This window comes from Thunnus albacares, chromosome 16 (assembly GCF_914725855.1).
Source record: "Thunnus albacares chromosome 16, fThuAlb1.1, whole genome shotgun sequence".
Lineage (NCBI taxonomy): Eukaryota > Metazoa > Chordata > Actinopteri > Scombriformes > Scombridae > Thunnus > Thunnus albacares.
In genome coordinates this window covers 27213700-27228425 of record NC_058121.1, presented here as the reverse complement: position 1 = coordinate 27228425, position 14726 = coordinate 27213700, and the positions used below count along the sequence as shown (strand labels likewise).

The window sequence follows — 14726 nt, the reverse complement described above, 5'->3', positions numbered from 1 at the left end:
CTAAACACCTGATAAACATGTTTTTCTGGTTTCACCGTCGTCTTTACAGAGGTGCACAGAAGTGGCAGTTTTACATTTTTGTTTTGTTTGTTCATTTATCAAGAAAAAAAACCCTAGATGAGATTTGACAAAATAATCTTAATGTTGTTTTAAGAAAGCAACACAGGTTTTAAAGTACAGTTTTGGGTTTTGAAAACCGACATCAGTACTGATCCTGATAGAATTTTGGATTGCAGAAAGATGATATGTTTGATTATCTCTCAATTTTTTAATTGATATGCTCAGACGCTTCAACCCCTGCCAGCAAAACCCCAGAATGCGTTCAATGAAGATGAAATATTAAATACCAGCTTTTATAAAAGATTTCTTCTCATTCTGTGGTGAACATTAGGAGACTAAAATGACTTAATTAAGATTAAGGAAGGATCATTGTTTCGTTTTTGGTCTGAGACACAAACTCCTGTTTCTGGTATAAAAGCCGACACGCTACACGCTCCTGCTACATAAAAGACAAACTGCTCTCTGCATTGATACTTAAAGTTGACATCGGGCATAAACTGAATGCTGCAGAACGTCAAGGATACTGGGCTGGATGATCAAATATTACTCAGCGTTACTGGGAACTTCACACCAGGAGCTTTATGTCTGAAAGGAAACAGCTGCAATTCTCAGAGTGGGCGCCATGTTCTGAGGGTTCAAATAAACTTGGTGGTTCAGGATTAAAAGTAATCTGTAATTCAGTAGTTTAATTGTTTGTAGTTCACTGAACAAACAAAACAATTAGCAACAAATTATAACATGCATGATAAAGTCGGTATTGCTGCAAGGATTTGTGACATCAGCTTATGATTCAGGTAGAAGCAACATGTGGATTGTGATGTCAACACAACATTAACCCTCAGTCAGTCCCCCCTCGCTGTCATATGATCTTCTCTGTCTCCTATAATAATGATGTTTTACATGTCTGGGGAGTTCAATGTGAGACTCAATGAGAGCATGAAACAAGCAGTGATGTGACAGGACATGAGGTAGCACCAAAGCTGGCCAATCGGATAAGATTACATCAGATTTACATGAGAAAGTCTTTGATGTTTAGGAGCTTCTTGATGCTGAATACTGAATGTCTGGGAAACTCCAGGATACATTAATACTTTTAAATAACTGCTTTTACTATCAGTAAAAACATTCTGTAGCAGTTTGAGTAAATCTACTGCAAAGCTAGCTGACAAACAAACGTCCTTCCTTTGCGTTCTTGCAGAGTTTATTATGCTTTTGTTCAGGTTTGAATTGTGATAAGACTTAAATTATTTTGCAGGTGATTTGTTCAGGATTTAAAGCAGCAAAAATCAATATTTTTTACAATAAAAATGTTTTAGATGACAGTGTTTTATAGCGGAGGCATTGCTCGTAGTGATGAACCTACAGAATTAGAGATTTTATAGTGAGTTTCAGCTCATTGTTTATCTGTCCAGCTGAAACTTTACTGTTTTGGTTCACTCTCAGTGCTCTCATAGTGTCGTTTCTGTTGTTTTTTCAGAGAAAAAGCTGTAAAAAGCCGCTGTACACTACCTGCTCAGCACCAAACCGCAAACAGACACAGTTAGCTGTAGACTAGCTGGTGAACATAGTGGAGCATTTAGCAGTTAAAGAGCCAGATATTTCCCTCAGGAGTTGGTAGAGAGCAAAAACAGAGCTAAAAGAGAGCTGGACAGAAACACAACTCCACATGGATAATTATGTAACTGCTTCATGTGAAATAAGCAACTGTTTGCTAACAAGTTCAACATGTCAACTTAAAAGGTGATGACGTGTTTCTGCTGCCCCCATGTGGCCAAAAATAATCAATAATAATAATCAGATGTGAGAACAGTTCTGCTCATTATCATCTATCTAAACCTTGTCCCCACAGTTCACTGCTTTGAGCTTTCTGATGCCACGTTCAATAAGTTTGCCAAAGTAATATCTGAAATTGAAAACTGAGCTGTTTCTGCACGGCTACTTTCACACTGTTTGAGTCTCTTTTTGTGATGAAAGTTGATGATATGTCTGGATTTTTCAGAATAATACAATTTTCTATATTTGCTTCTTTTTTTTGCCGCAGTCAGAAGCGTTTAATATAAATTGTCTGTCATTTTAAATAAAATGCCTTTTAAAACTACAATCATTGGAGTGTATCAAGAGCAGTTTCAGTCTCACAGAAGTGAAGGTGAACAGAGCTCAGTGTTTTCCACTCTGCCTTAAAATCAGTGGCATTATCATAGATATCAGTATTGGATCTATTCACTGAAGGATACGTTCTTGCCTCTGTAAATAAAGGTAACAAATAGGAGGCTTTGACTTCAGGGATTTTGGGCAAAGCTGCAGCAGAATTGGCTTGCAGCTGACTGTAGCAAATCCACTGGGGAGGTTAGACTTTTACCAAGCATTCAATGAAAAGCTAAAATGAAATTACGCTGGATTTATGCTGCGATGAGTAAAGGAAATGTGCAAAGAAACCCACTTGTCTCAGGGTTGTCTGTTCTCAGAGGACTAGCTGATCACATTCTTAATAGAAAACCATCTCAGCATCGTATTTGGCAAACTGTTATATCCATCTAACTCTGATTTGAACCAGACAGATCACATAGAACCACTGAGACTGGAGTCTAACTCTAATCTGTAAAGGGTAGAGCCTGTTGTAACTGGGGTTGACATGTCATGTTCACTGGTGTGATGGTTTAGCATTCCAGCTGTCTGCTCTCGTTGCAGCCGGCCACCTCACGCTTCCTGCCTGCCGGCCTTTCTGTGATCTGCTCGGCTGTCTGCTTGCCAGTCTGACTATCTTTACCCACCTACTGGCTTTACTTGGCTTTACCTCTGCTGCTCTGCCTGTCATAGTCGCATGTTTTCCTTCTTGCTGGCCTGTCTACCCTCTTAACATTCGCTTGTCATACCTTTCGCTCTTCACAACATAAACCTGGAGTGAATTGTTGACTTGGAGGAGCCTAAGCTATGTCAAACAGCTTTAAGTAATGCCAGTTTCACCCAGAAGTATTTTTAGGAAGTCAGCAGCATTTAAAACAAAAAAACAAAAACTGTGAGTATAGCAAGTGGAAAATAGTGTCTGTCATTTTAAATATCCTACTCTATCTACACTGCAGCAGTAGCTTGTCTAACTGCTGTATTTAAATTTAAATCTGACTGTAATTATAATAAAACACTGTACTTTAAATATGTAAATAATACTTTTCTGAAATAAAGCTCAACATAGATTCAAAGTCCTCTGCACAGAAAATAATGATTCATGCTGAAAAAATGGACTTTTATTTTAGCCCATTTACTGCCAGTTTGGATACTGCTTGATGATCCATGACAGTGAAAATCATTCTTATTTCATTTTTGTTAGAGTTAAATCATCATTTCCTGGTAATACAGTTTCAACATTGCCAGATGTATGTGGTGATATAATCTCTACGATGTACACTCAATAAGGCCAAAAGTCCCATAATGTACAATAATTTGATCATTTTATGACACTTAGTATTAGTAGCTGTAATCAGTCTAGGCGATCTCATTTTAATTCATTTCCCGACACGATCAGAAAAGTAAAATATGGATCCTACGTCTGTGTTTACGCATCTCTTTTCACGTGACATCTTTCCAGCCAATCACACTTGTTGTGATGTTGAACGTGACTCATGAGCACGGCTGTCGTTCTCTGGCGAAGGTTTGCACGAGAGAGATTTTACTGCTGCGTCTTTGTGAAAAAAAGAGTAAAGAAAATGAGTTATTTATTCATTTATTGAACAGCTATGCTTTTGTTTTCAATTATGGGATGTTTTTATTTGAGTGAGTCATGAAAGAACTCTCCCACACATCATATAACTATGTCAGCATTTAAAAAAAAAAAAAAAAAGAGGCTAGATTTGTAGGCAGCATCAAAAAGTTGTTCGTCTCAAAAAATGCGTTTTCTGAAATGACACATTTACGTCTATTCGTTCTCTTGGTTATGACTCGCCTACAGTCATTTTAAGCCACTGTTACGATACTTTAACATTTCCCATCTGGCAACGCTGAGCAGTTTACTAGAATGAAATCTGCCAGTGTGGTGTGTTCATGTGCTGTCAGGAAGCTTTGACACTCAACACCTGACAGTCTGCTTCCAAACAGCCTTTCTTTCTCAAGCTACAGTATTTAGCTGGCAAATCAAAACCTGAAGACGAAAAAGCAAAAGTACGACATTTTGGGAAACGCACTTTTTCACTTGCTTGCAGAGAGTTAGATGAGAAGAGTGATAGTTTGCTACTCTCATGTTTGAGCAATAAATATGAAGCTACCACCAGAAAACTGTTAGCTTAAATTAGCATAAAGCCTGTAAGCAGCCCAGCTCTGTCCAAAGGTAAAAAACAAACAAACAAAAAATCCCACCTACCTGCGCCTTTAAAGCTCACTAATTAACGTGCTGTATCACGTTTGTTTGATCTGTAATCTGCCTGTGCAGGACTGCTCAGAGATAAGTTAACTTAAACAAAACAAAGTGTTAACTGATGAACTTTAGAGGTTTGAAAGGACAAACGTGAGAGTGGTTTCGATCCTCTCATTTAACTCTGCAAGAAAGCTTAAAAAACGTATTTCCCAAAATGTCAAAGTATTCTAAAAGTTAAGTGAGAGATGTAGTTGAAAAGCTAGTATGTGAACCTTGATCTAAGATTAATTTACTATCTTTAATTTCCATTAAGACAAAGAAACGGCATCCTGGAAGGACTGTGACTGTTAAAATAATCTAAAACATGCAAGAAATACCAGTGTCGTCCCTTTAATACCTCATTATCATCATCATAAATTCATCCTAGTTGAAGGAAATTATGGTAATGTTTGACAATTTCAGAAGTAAGATTATTATTGCCGATAATCTAACAAATGTGCTACATGAGAGAATGATCCACTTGTTTCTGCTTTTATGAAATAACAGTTATTTGCCTGACTCCTACTCATTAGATGCTCAAAATAATCTGTATCTTTTGGTCATGCGATGAATTCTGAAGGAAATAAATTACTTGATGTTGTGACTCATTCTTTAGAAAGAGCCTGCAGCTTTGTATTTTTCTGATGGAGGAAGAAATATTGGACTTCATTCTGTATCATATGGGTCAGAAAAAAAGAGAAAATGGCCAAAAGGGAAAAAAAAACAGATGATTCATAGAGCCACCGTAAAGGGGGATTTGCTTTTCCAAGAGATAACAAGAGCGAGACCAATAGTTCAGACATTGTTTTTGCAGGAAAAATGCCAAAAACCCATTAAACACCCAGAAAAACTCAACTCCCAGTAAACCCACTCCCTGCCTGTCTGCCAGTTTGGGTCCAGGAAGTTGAACCAACTCATTATCGTCACTTCTGCTAATCCTGAGCCGTGCTTCTTTAAATTACTGTACAAAGAAGAAGAAAAACAGAGCTTAGGAGACGTGGCCCCGAGCTCCCATTAAAGTGAGATGATTTCCAGTTTTTCACGCCCACCCCACCCCCTCAGTCGTATACTATACAACTGAAAGAAACACTATTTTCACACAAATGTGGCACCTTCACAACTCTTTCTCTTTGCACTTGTCGTGTTTGCTCTTGAGCCGTCCCTTCCCTGCTCCACACTGACGGGCTGGATTGTTTAAAGACGTTAATTTACAGTTTTTTTTGGAATTGGCACTTGACAAATAACTAAATAAATATTATATGGAACGCCATCAGTAGCTCATAGGATGTTGTTCTGTCTGAGGAAACGTCCTTGTCTGTCTGCTTCGTCTCAGCTCTTTTTGATTTCCATGAGTTCGATAGAAACGAAAATCCAACAGCAGCAGCAGCAGCATTTTCTGGAGGAAGGTGTTTTTCAGGGCGCGCGTGTTGCGTACAGTATGTGCACAGGTAAGTCAGTGTATTTGTGTGTGTGTGTGTGTGTGTGTAGATATTGGTTTAAGTATGGTTTGGAGCTGTGTGTGCGTGTGTGTGTGTTGTTTAGTCCAGTGAGAGCAGCGGCTGCATGTTGTCCTCCTCACTCTTCACTTTATCTGGTCGTTTCAGGACGCCTGGCTCCACCACCGACTGAGACCTGCAGGGATACAGAACACAACATGTGCAGCATTAGACCTGACCTTGGATGAGAGACAGGCTGGATCTGTGTGTTTATGTGTCTAATAACAGAATGGATCCAAATGGACTCGCTATCTGCTATGGTATCATGAAGTGCATCACAGTCATCACAGGAGAAAAATGTGTTTTTTGAGGCGAGGCGGAGAGTGTTTGGGTCTGTTTGGGTCCATCAAATTTTGAGTCAGGTCTAATCATCCTCTGGTCTATTTTGAACTGTTTTTTTTAGGTTTAAGGAAAGATCATGGTTTGGGTTAAAATGATCACTTGAAACGTGGTGTGGGTTAAAGTTACTACTTCCTTAAAGTTAGGCAACCTTAGTCGTCATGGCAACAGTAAACACCACGACAATTATGTTTTTTAAAAAGCTGCCCCTATGTGGAAAATAGACCATCGCCATATTTGATTTTTGGAGCCAGAAATGACCAAATTTGGACGAGAGGGTGGAGCTGATCATAGCGCTATCTGCTAGCTTGGTTAGCACCGTGCATTTACAATCTATGGTTAACAGTGATAATGCTAATGCTAATTTTTACTAGTGAAAAACAGGCTTGAAACTGTTAAAACAAAATGTACTCACCGGAAAAACTGAACATCCGAGAGGGTTTTTTATCACAACCAAACACTTAACAAGACTTTTTTTAGGTGACAAAAATGTTATGATTAACTTTCATGAACTGAAAACACAATGTGAAATAGCAGCAGCTACACCTATACTCTGTGAATCTGGTTACGCCATAGTTACGTTACGTAATGAAAGTTGTTGCTGTGGTAGCGACTTGTCAATCACAATTTAACCTCGCCCTAAAGCATACGCTGCTTTATCGTCTATTTTACTCTAAATGGGACCATAATTTACACACTGATAATCATGATGCATTGAAGAAGACTTGAAAATAGCGATCGAAATCATGAACTCATAAACTCAAGTGTTTACTGGGGTAATAAATCAAATGAGAAGTAGGATCATTTTCTCATAGACTTCCGTACACTCAGACTTCTTTTTGCAGCCAGTGGTGTCGCCCCCTGATGGCCATTAGAAAGAATGCAGGTTTAAGGCACTTCTGCATTGGCTTCACTTTTCAGACCTGGAGCTACCCGCTTGGGTTGGAATGAGGACGTGAACAGCGGTCTCCTGCAGCTAAGTCCACTTTCTGCCATCTATGTATGTATGTATGTATGTATGTATGTATCTATCTATCTATCTATGTTTCTATCTATCTATCTATCTATCTATCTATCTATCTATCTATCTATCTATATATCTATCTATCTATCTATCTATCTATCTATCTACCTATCTATCTATCCATCCAACCCGCCTCCTCCGATTATGGAACTTTGTCACCTTATGTTAATGTCATCTGAACTGCGTTACTTCTCCAGGTCATAATTACGGCCACTAGATGGCGTCTATAACTATAGGTTGTTTTTGTCGGCTGAATTTTTGACCTGTACTTTTGAAGATGGGCTGCGAATAATAGTTAAAAAACTGCTTTGTGTTTGAAACAACATGCAATGAAATAATCAGGCATGTTTGGGATCATTGTCAGATGATTGATCGGTCATTGGCAGGACTTTGTTACCGTGCAGAGACTCTCAGTCTACTGTCGGACTTCTTCTAAATGTGTTTGGTCAGATGATTTACTGTCACAGTGAATCATACTGCATGGTAGCCTATGGGGGGAATGATACGCCACAAAATGTCAAACATACTCACAGTTACAAGGTGCCAAAGAACACTTTATGGTACTTGAACATACAGTTCCTCCCAGGGACAAATGCTGGTGTAAAAGTTTTGTGTCCATGCACCCTAAAATTGAACCAGTTCAGCCAGTAATTGATTTATTTTGGTTTTATTACAGTTTTTTCTATCAATTAGTTATGTTTCTTATGAATTTATTTATCATTTAGTTATTTTGCATTCTGTAATGTTTTTATCAAGTATATAATTTAACTATTTCATTTTGTATGCAGCTATTCATTTATGATTTTTTTAATATATATTTTTTGTATTATTATGCTTTTTTCTGCTCCTTTGTCCTCCTTTGTGAAACAACAAGAAATCCTGATGAAAACCAGCTTTTAACTGAGTCAGGCCTTCAGCTGTTGATGATTCTTAACATTATTTTGTTCTTTTTCAACTGAAGAAATAAAAATAATCATAAACTATGTAATTAGGAGAACAAACTCGAACATCATCCTCTTCAGTCGAGCCAAAGATGGCAGGTGGTGGGAGGTGGGAGAAGAAGACAAGAATATCACAGTGAGATAAAATCTACACATTAGCTGTACTATTGTCTCATTAGTTTACACTAATTATGCAAAGATAACATAATTAGTTCCACAATATATTGATGTTCTGTTGATCCACTAATACTCTACATGCTGTAGACAATTACAGAATAGAGATTACTGATGATGATTACTGGTGATGAAGCTTTTGGCCCACACAGCCTGAGTTTAACCCCTTTTCACATTTGTAACTACTAAATATTTGCAGAAAAACAGGCCTGATATCCAGATCTAATTTGGTATATAGACATTTTCCACAAACTACTGTTGTTAAAATCTGTCTGGTTCACTTGAGTAGATTTTAGAAAAATATATTATCAGAAAGTGATAATATTTTAGGTGAAAAGGGTGAGTGAGTAACATATTCCTTTTTTCTCAAAGGCACTGGCTACATAGAACCAGTGCAATAATTTACTGACTATTGACATGGAACAGGATTCAATGCCAGTAGTCCACAAGCTGTTGGTCCAGACTGGTTTTCTGTGCTGACAGTAGTTTGTTATACTGGTATGTGAACACAATTGGGGAACATTATTCGAGGGGGGAACAGACTTTGACAAAACACCGGACCTCTTGCAGACAATAACCGAAAATTCTTTACCGTCACGTTGAGCATTTTAGTGCTGTTAAATGGAGTATTTTTCCACATTTTACTGTTTTAACCCTAACCCTAACCCAAACCATGATCTTTCCCTAACCTTAACCAAGTGGTTTTTTGTGCCTAAACCTAACCATTTTAACCCAAACCATGGGAAGGATTACCTGCAAGCGAAAACATTCCTCCATTTTGAAACAATTTGAATTTGATCATGTGATCTTGCACAACCAGCCACAGCCGCTTCCTTTCTCAAAATCTACTAAACTCTAACTTGGTCCAGTGCAGTTAGTTATCAGTTTTCCTAATTTATGAAAAAAGAAGGTAAAAACTGAGGAAACGAGTATTTTGTTGTGTTAAACAGCAACAGTAAAACACTCGAGACGTGGAGGTGTTGGAGGTGATGAGCCCACCTCTTCATGGTTTTTGGGGACAGGTTTTTCTCCAGGTCTCTCTCCAGGTCTTGTACTGACAGGGTGTAGGACTCCGGACAGTAGTCGGTCTCCTCGTCGTAGGCGTGGTCAAGCAGCGTTCGCGCCCATGTTCCCATATCGTACGGCGGCATCATCCCACCGAGCTCTGACGGCAAGATCTCAGGGTGGATCAGCTGGTGGAGGCTGTTCAGGTTGTTACCGTGCATGAAGATCTGCACAAGGATACAAACACAGGTTAGTTTGACCTTGACTTTGGTTTGACGTTTTCTTCTTCAGATTATTTATTTTCTATTGGTGCATAAAGACAGGTACAGTATAGACATAAAATACATGGAAATAGACTACTGGGTTTTAGGTAACGGTAGCTCAGTTAATGTAAAGCGCACATTTCTCTATATGAGTCATGACATTTTGAGTAAGGAATCTAACCAAATTACTTTATCATTTAATATAAAACTAATAATAGTAGATGCTCATGTCCAGTGCAGTTCAATTCAACAATCAGTAGACTACAATACTTTTTAAAATTTAATTTAAATGTCAATTTAAAAACGTTTTTTCCTGCTTTTGAAACAGCTGGATTCATGTTTAGTATAGGATCTTCTGGGCTTACCCTCTTCCTGGTCTTGTCTTTGAGGAAGGGCCGGATGACGGTGTACAGAGCGTGTATGTACCACGGCTGGTTCACAAAGTGGATTCCTCCAAATCTGGCAGGAAAACTGTCCTGTTGGAAACAGAAACAAAACAATTCATGTAAATACAAGCAAACAGGGATAGAACCACCCTGATTATTGTCTTGTTTAATAGCGTCTTTTATTCCTTTTTGTATATAACGGTGGTTGTTTAATTCATGAAGATGTGATACTTGCTGTATTTTCCCTTCTTGTTACTGTAAAAAAAAATCTAGTACCTGCATTAACTGATTTTTTGGCCACTTTGAGGCAGCGGAAACAAGCTGTCAGCACAACATTGAGATATCATAAGCTTTAAAATTGATATGTTCAACTTGTTAGCAAACAGTTGCTTATTTCCACATCCAGCAGTTATGGAGCAACATTATCATTCATTTGGAGTCATGTTTCTGTCCACCTGGTGAATGTAAGTCCAATATTCACTCTCTTTTAGCTCTGTTTTTGTTCTCCACCAACTCCTGAGGGAAATATCTGGCTCTTTAGCTGCTAAATGCTCCACCATGTTCACCAGCTAGTCTACAGCTAACTGTGTCTGTTTGCCATTCGGTGCTGAGCAGGTAGTGTACAAACACAGAAATACATAGAAAAAGCACAAACAGTAAGAGAAATGTGCTCCAAAACAGCTGCAAATGGCAAAACACATACAAAAGTACAAATGGTACAAAAAGACTTAATAAACAGTGTTTTATTATTTGTTGCATTTCTCTTAATATTTGAGTTTTCCTATTTGTAGCATATTTTGATTCAGAGCATTTTCTTAATGTTCATGCTTTTGCTTTTGTGTTTTTTGTCCGTAGGGGCCACTGTAGTATTGTCATTAAGCTCAGTGTGTTAAAAAGCAGTTGCAAATTTATTATCTCCTAATGTATATAGAGCATTTTTTTTCAAACGGGAGGGTACACGGACTTAATGACAAGAGCAATCAGTATGGCTAATGAAATCTAAGATGAATAAAAACTCTCTGTGTTTTATTACAGATAACAAAGAGCCAACCTCAATCAGGAGGATTTTGTTCAGTCCTCTTGGAGTTCCAGCAAATGAAAAATTACCTCTGTGAGTTTCCTGTCCCTTTTCATTAGATTAGTTTTGTAAATGGCCTCTAATTTCATAGTCAATAGGAAATGGTCTGGTCTATTCTGGAGTCACCGCAGCACAACGCCTGAGGGAAATGAGGCCTCGTTGGGATGTGGAGTCTGGGCCTGACACGGTGTTTCCTAGAACGCTGAACGCAATTATGATTATTACAGTCCACTGTGTGTGTGTGTGTGTGAATGTGTGTGTGAGTGAGTCATATTCTGGCTGTAGTCCAGCAGTATGGTGAGATTATATTCTGACATAACAGAGCTGGCTGATGAAAATGGCTCGGGGTAGACAGTTGTGTAAAAACCGTTAGTGGTGCTTTGGAGAGACGGAGACAGTGAGTGTCTCTGAGGTCGGACCGGGTCTGACCCACATGAGTCATCAAGGCTGAACCACTGCTTCTGCTCTGCTTGCTTTAATCCAGAGCAAAATACTGTGTCTAAACAACTAGTGGCCATTACATTTGACATGAAATTTAGTATGGGTATTCATGTAGAGGGTGATTCCTCTGACCTACTGTCTGGCCAAAATTCACCTCTGACCAACACTTATCCATGACAAGCTTTCTTGAAAACTATAATGTCTGTATTTCAATGACATTTGCTGTGAATAGACTTTGTCCTCAGACAATAAATCCCCCTAAACATTAAATCAAAATTTCCACTTGTGTCTAAGAAATATCGCATTCTAATGGACAAACTGTAAACTCCTGCTCCACAGAAGACAAGTTCATTTTCAACAGTCCAAGACTTATAAAAAATTATATTCTTAATAAAACTTTAGGGTTGTTCTTTACGCACCATCCTCCAGTCAAATGTTCAGCTTTAAAAACCACTTGACTGATCTGACATGACATTAGTTGTGTAAATTCATGGATCCCAAAGAATGAAACTGATGGTACGAACTCTCTGACCTTTCCTGCTTCCATCAGTCTAAAATCCTCACTTGTACATAATAAATAAACAATTCTTATTGGTTTTTTTCCACCAAAACATAACCAGATTTTGGAAAAGGGGCATATTTAAGATGATTTCCCTAATATCCTAATATTATGCCCTCACACACCCCAAAATGATTCTTGCTGTAAGAAGAAGTATGATAAGGTTCTCTTCACTGAGCACAGCTCAGAAAATCTTCACATTATAGAGAGTGAGGAGGGAAATGGGAGTTTATTTCTTAATTTAATTTGTGGTGATGTAGGTAACATTTAGGGACAATGATGGAAATAAGTGCTTTGACCTTAACATGTTATTTCCCTGTAAGCCATAAATAAATCGTATCGTATCGTATCATGGTTATACCCCATATTTTTATTTTTTAAATCTGATTATTAACATTTGTTGTTCCCAGAGGACTGGAACCCTCTCTGTTGTTATGACTCCTTGACATTTCCTCTGTTGCTGCAATCACTCAAAATCTTTTACAATTAAGGATCATTGTTTCTCTTTTTGGTTGATTTTCACTGAAAAATACTCAGATGTTTTGAAAGGAATATATTTAAAATTATTTTCACAGTTTTCTGTTTTTATTTTGACCTCTAAATACGTACAACTACACTTTACCACAGTGGCAATTGTGTATGAAATGTAAAAGTTTTTGGCATGATTGTTTAAAAAGAATTCTATAAATAATACGAATACTGTCACAGAATACTGACTATCAGCTGGTTCCCAAAATAAAAAGATTTATTTTGGTCAAACGGTGGTCAGGCTACCCCCCCAACCCCCCTCCCCCCCTGCTGTCACATCCCTCTGGACTCTGAACCTCTGCTCTGACAGACATCTTCACTGTGATGAAGGGACCTGCTGCATTATACATGAAACACTGAAAATGGAATATGAACTACAGCCCAGAGCCTCGGCTGTACTGGAGGGACCGGAGGAGGAAAAGAGGAAAAAACAGAAGCTTAAGGATTGATCTGCTTTCCCCCAGTGGCGTCTGAGATGGAGAGAGAGAGAGAGAGAGAGAGAGAGAGAGCGGAAAGAGACAGATATGAGGAGAAAGTGTTCATAGAGGTGGAGGAAGTGAGAATAATACAAAGTACAGAAGGTCCAAGAGGGAGTGGAAGATGTAAGCAGAGCAGGAGCAGACATTAAAATGATATTTCCATGTGTTTTTTTTTGTTTTCTTATTACAAACTATAGATGAGGAGTGCAGGTAAGACGAGTGATGAGAGGACTGAAGACGCAGCATATTTTACTACATCTTTCTGCCACAAAACTCCAGAAATACTTTGAATGCCAACGTTTTTTTTAACATGCAATAAAAACATTTTTAAAACTGTTGCTTTCTACAATTTCTGCACACGATTATGGTGAATAAACTAAAGTTATGATTATATTAGAATCATATTTAGGAGAAAAGAAAAAGATCATGGTTACGGTTGATAAAATGGTGAAAGTCGATCGCAGGTCTTTACTTTCCATCTCGCTACATAAAAAGCACAGAACATCTTACGCTGGCACTGAATGCTTTAGACATAATTCATGAGGTGTGTAATTATCAAATATGGATGTAGATCTTAAGGATATTAGGTTTGAAATATGAGAGGCATAAATACTTTCAGGTTTAGGCTCAATAAATTCACATATTCAAGCTGATTTATATTATAAGTCCTTGTGCAAGACTATAAAACCATGTTTACCATCACATTATGTTTATTTTGAATAAAATTTCTGAACTCTTCACAAAACCTACAGTTTGTCTGATGTATTTAAATGTTGTTAAGTAAGGAATCAGTTATTCAAACATGAAAGAAATTAATAAAGGTTTTAAACAATTAATTGATAAATAATGTCACAATCAAATGGATGTTAAATAAGCTTATCTAGTCTGTTAAAGTCAAACTAATATTGGCTTGTTTTGTATTTTCTCCAGAATCATTTTCATCATCTTACTGTTCACACCTGAAGGTGTAAAACGATACAAACACCTCAAGGAAAACAAACAAAATAAGACAACTAACAGAACTCCCACGAGCTCTCATATACAGTATAGTCTTCTCTCTGCCTGAAACCTGTTGCCATTAGATCTAAAAATGCAAAATTTGGTCTCTGTTTGTGCATTTAAACTATTGTTTCCTTGTGGCAGCTGAGTTATTATATGAGATTTGTCTTATTTTATGTATTTTCAGGGTTTTAGACAGCTCTTAGGTCCTCTTTTCCTCCTCTTAGGTACCTCTTTTCAAGGTCATACTTAGTTTGTTTTTATCTGATTGCATTACAAAATGTATTCATGATTTTATAAACATATTAAATTCAATTTTGTAGTATGTTTTGTCTTGTCTTATTTGATTGTAACTCACTGTTTCTGGCCAGGACACTCAAACTGCAGAAGCATCAGGAAAATGATTCAATATGTGAACAAGAAAGGTTTTGAAAATCATTAAAACATAAACCAAACTGAAACAGAAACAAATATATTAGATTAGACAATTTAATAATTTGGCACAAAACCTAATAGTTTAATAGGCAGATGATGATGGTTTTTGATGCTTATTCTCACAGGTTGAAAATA

At 37.6% G+C, this 14726-nt stretch overlaps 1 protein-coding gene across 1 annotated transcript in view; it reads right to left on the bottom strand.

Moving 5' to 3' along the window:
• Positions 1-1658: 1658 nt before the first annotated feature.
• The window catches only part of clvs2 (clavesin 2), a 45078-nt gene continuing 32010 nt past the window's right edge, over positions 1659-14726 (bottom strand). Inside the window, exons 3-5 of the mRNA XM_044330045.1 lie at positions 10052-10162; positions 9418-9650; positions 1659-6076 (exon numbers count right to left, since the gene is read on the bottom strand). Of these exons, the coding sequence (XP_044185980.1) occupies positions 5983-6076; positions 9418-9650; positions 10052-10162 (438 nt within the window). The 3' untranslated portion in view covers positions 1659-5982. The remainder of the gene's footprint in view (positions 6077-9417; positions 9651-10051; positions 10163-14726) is intronic.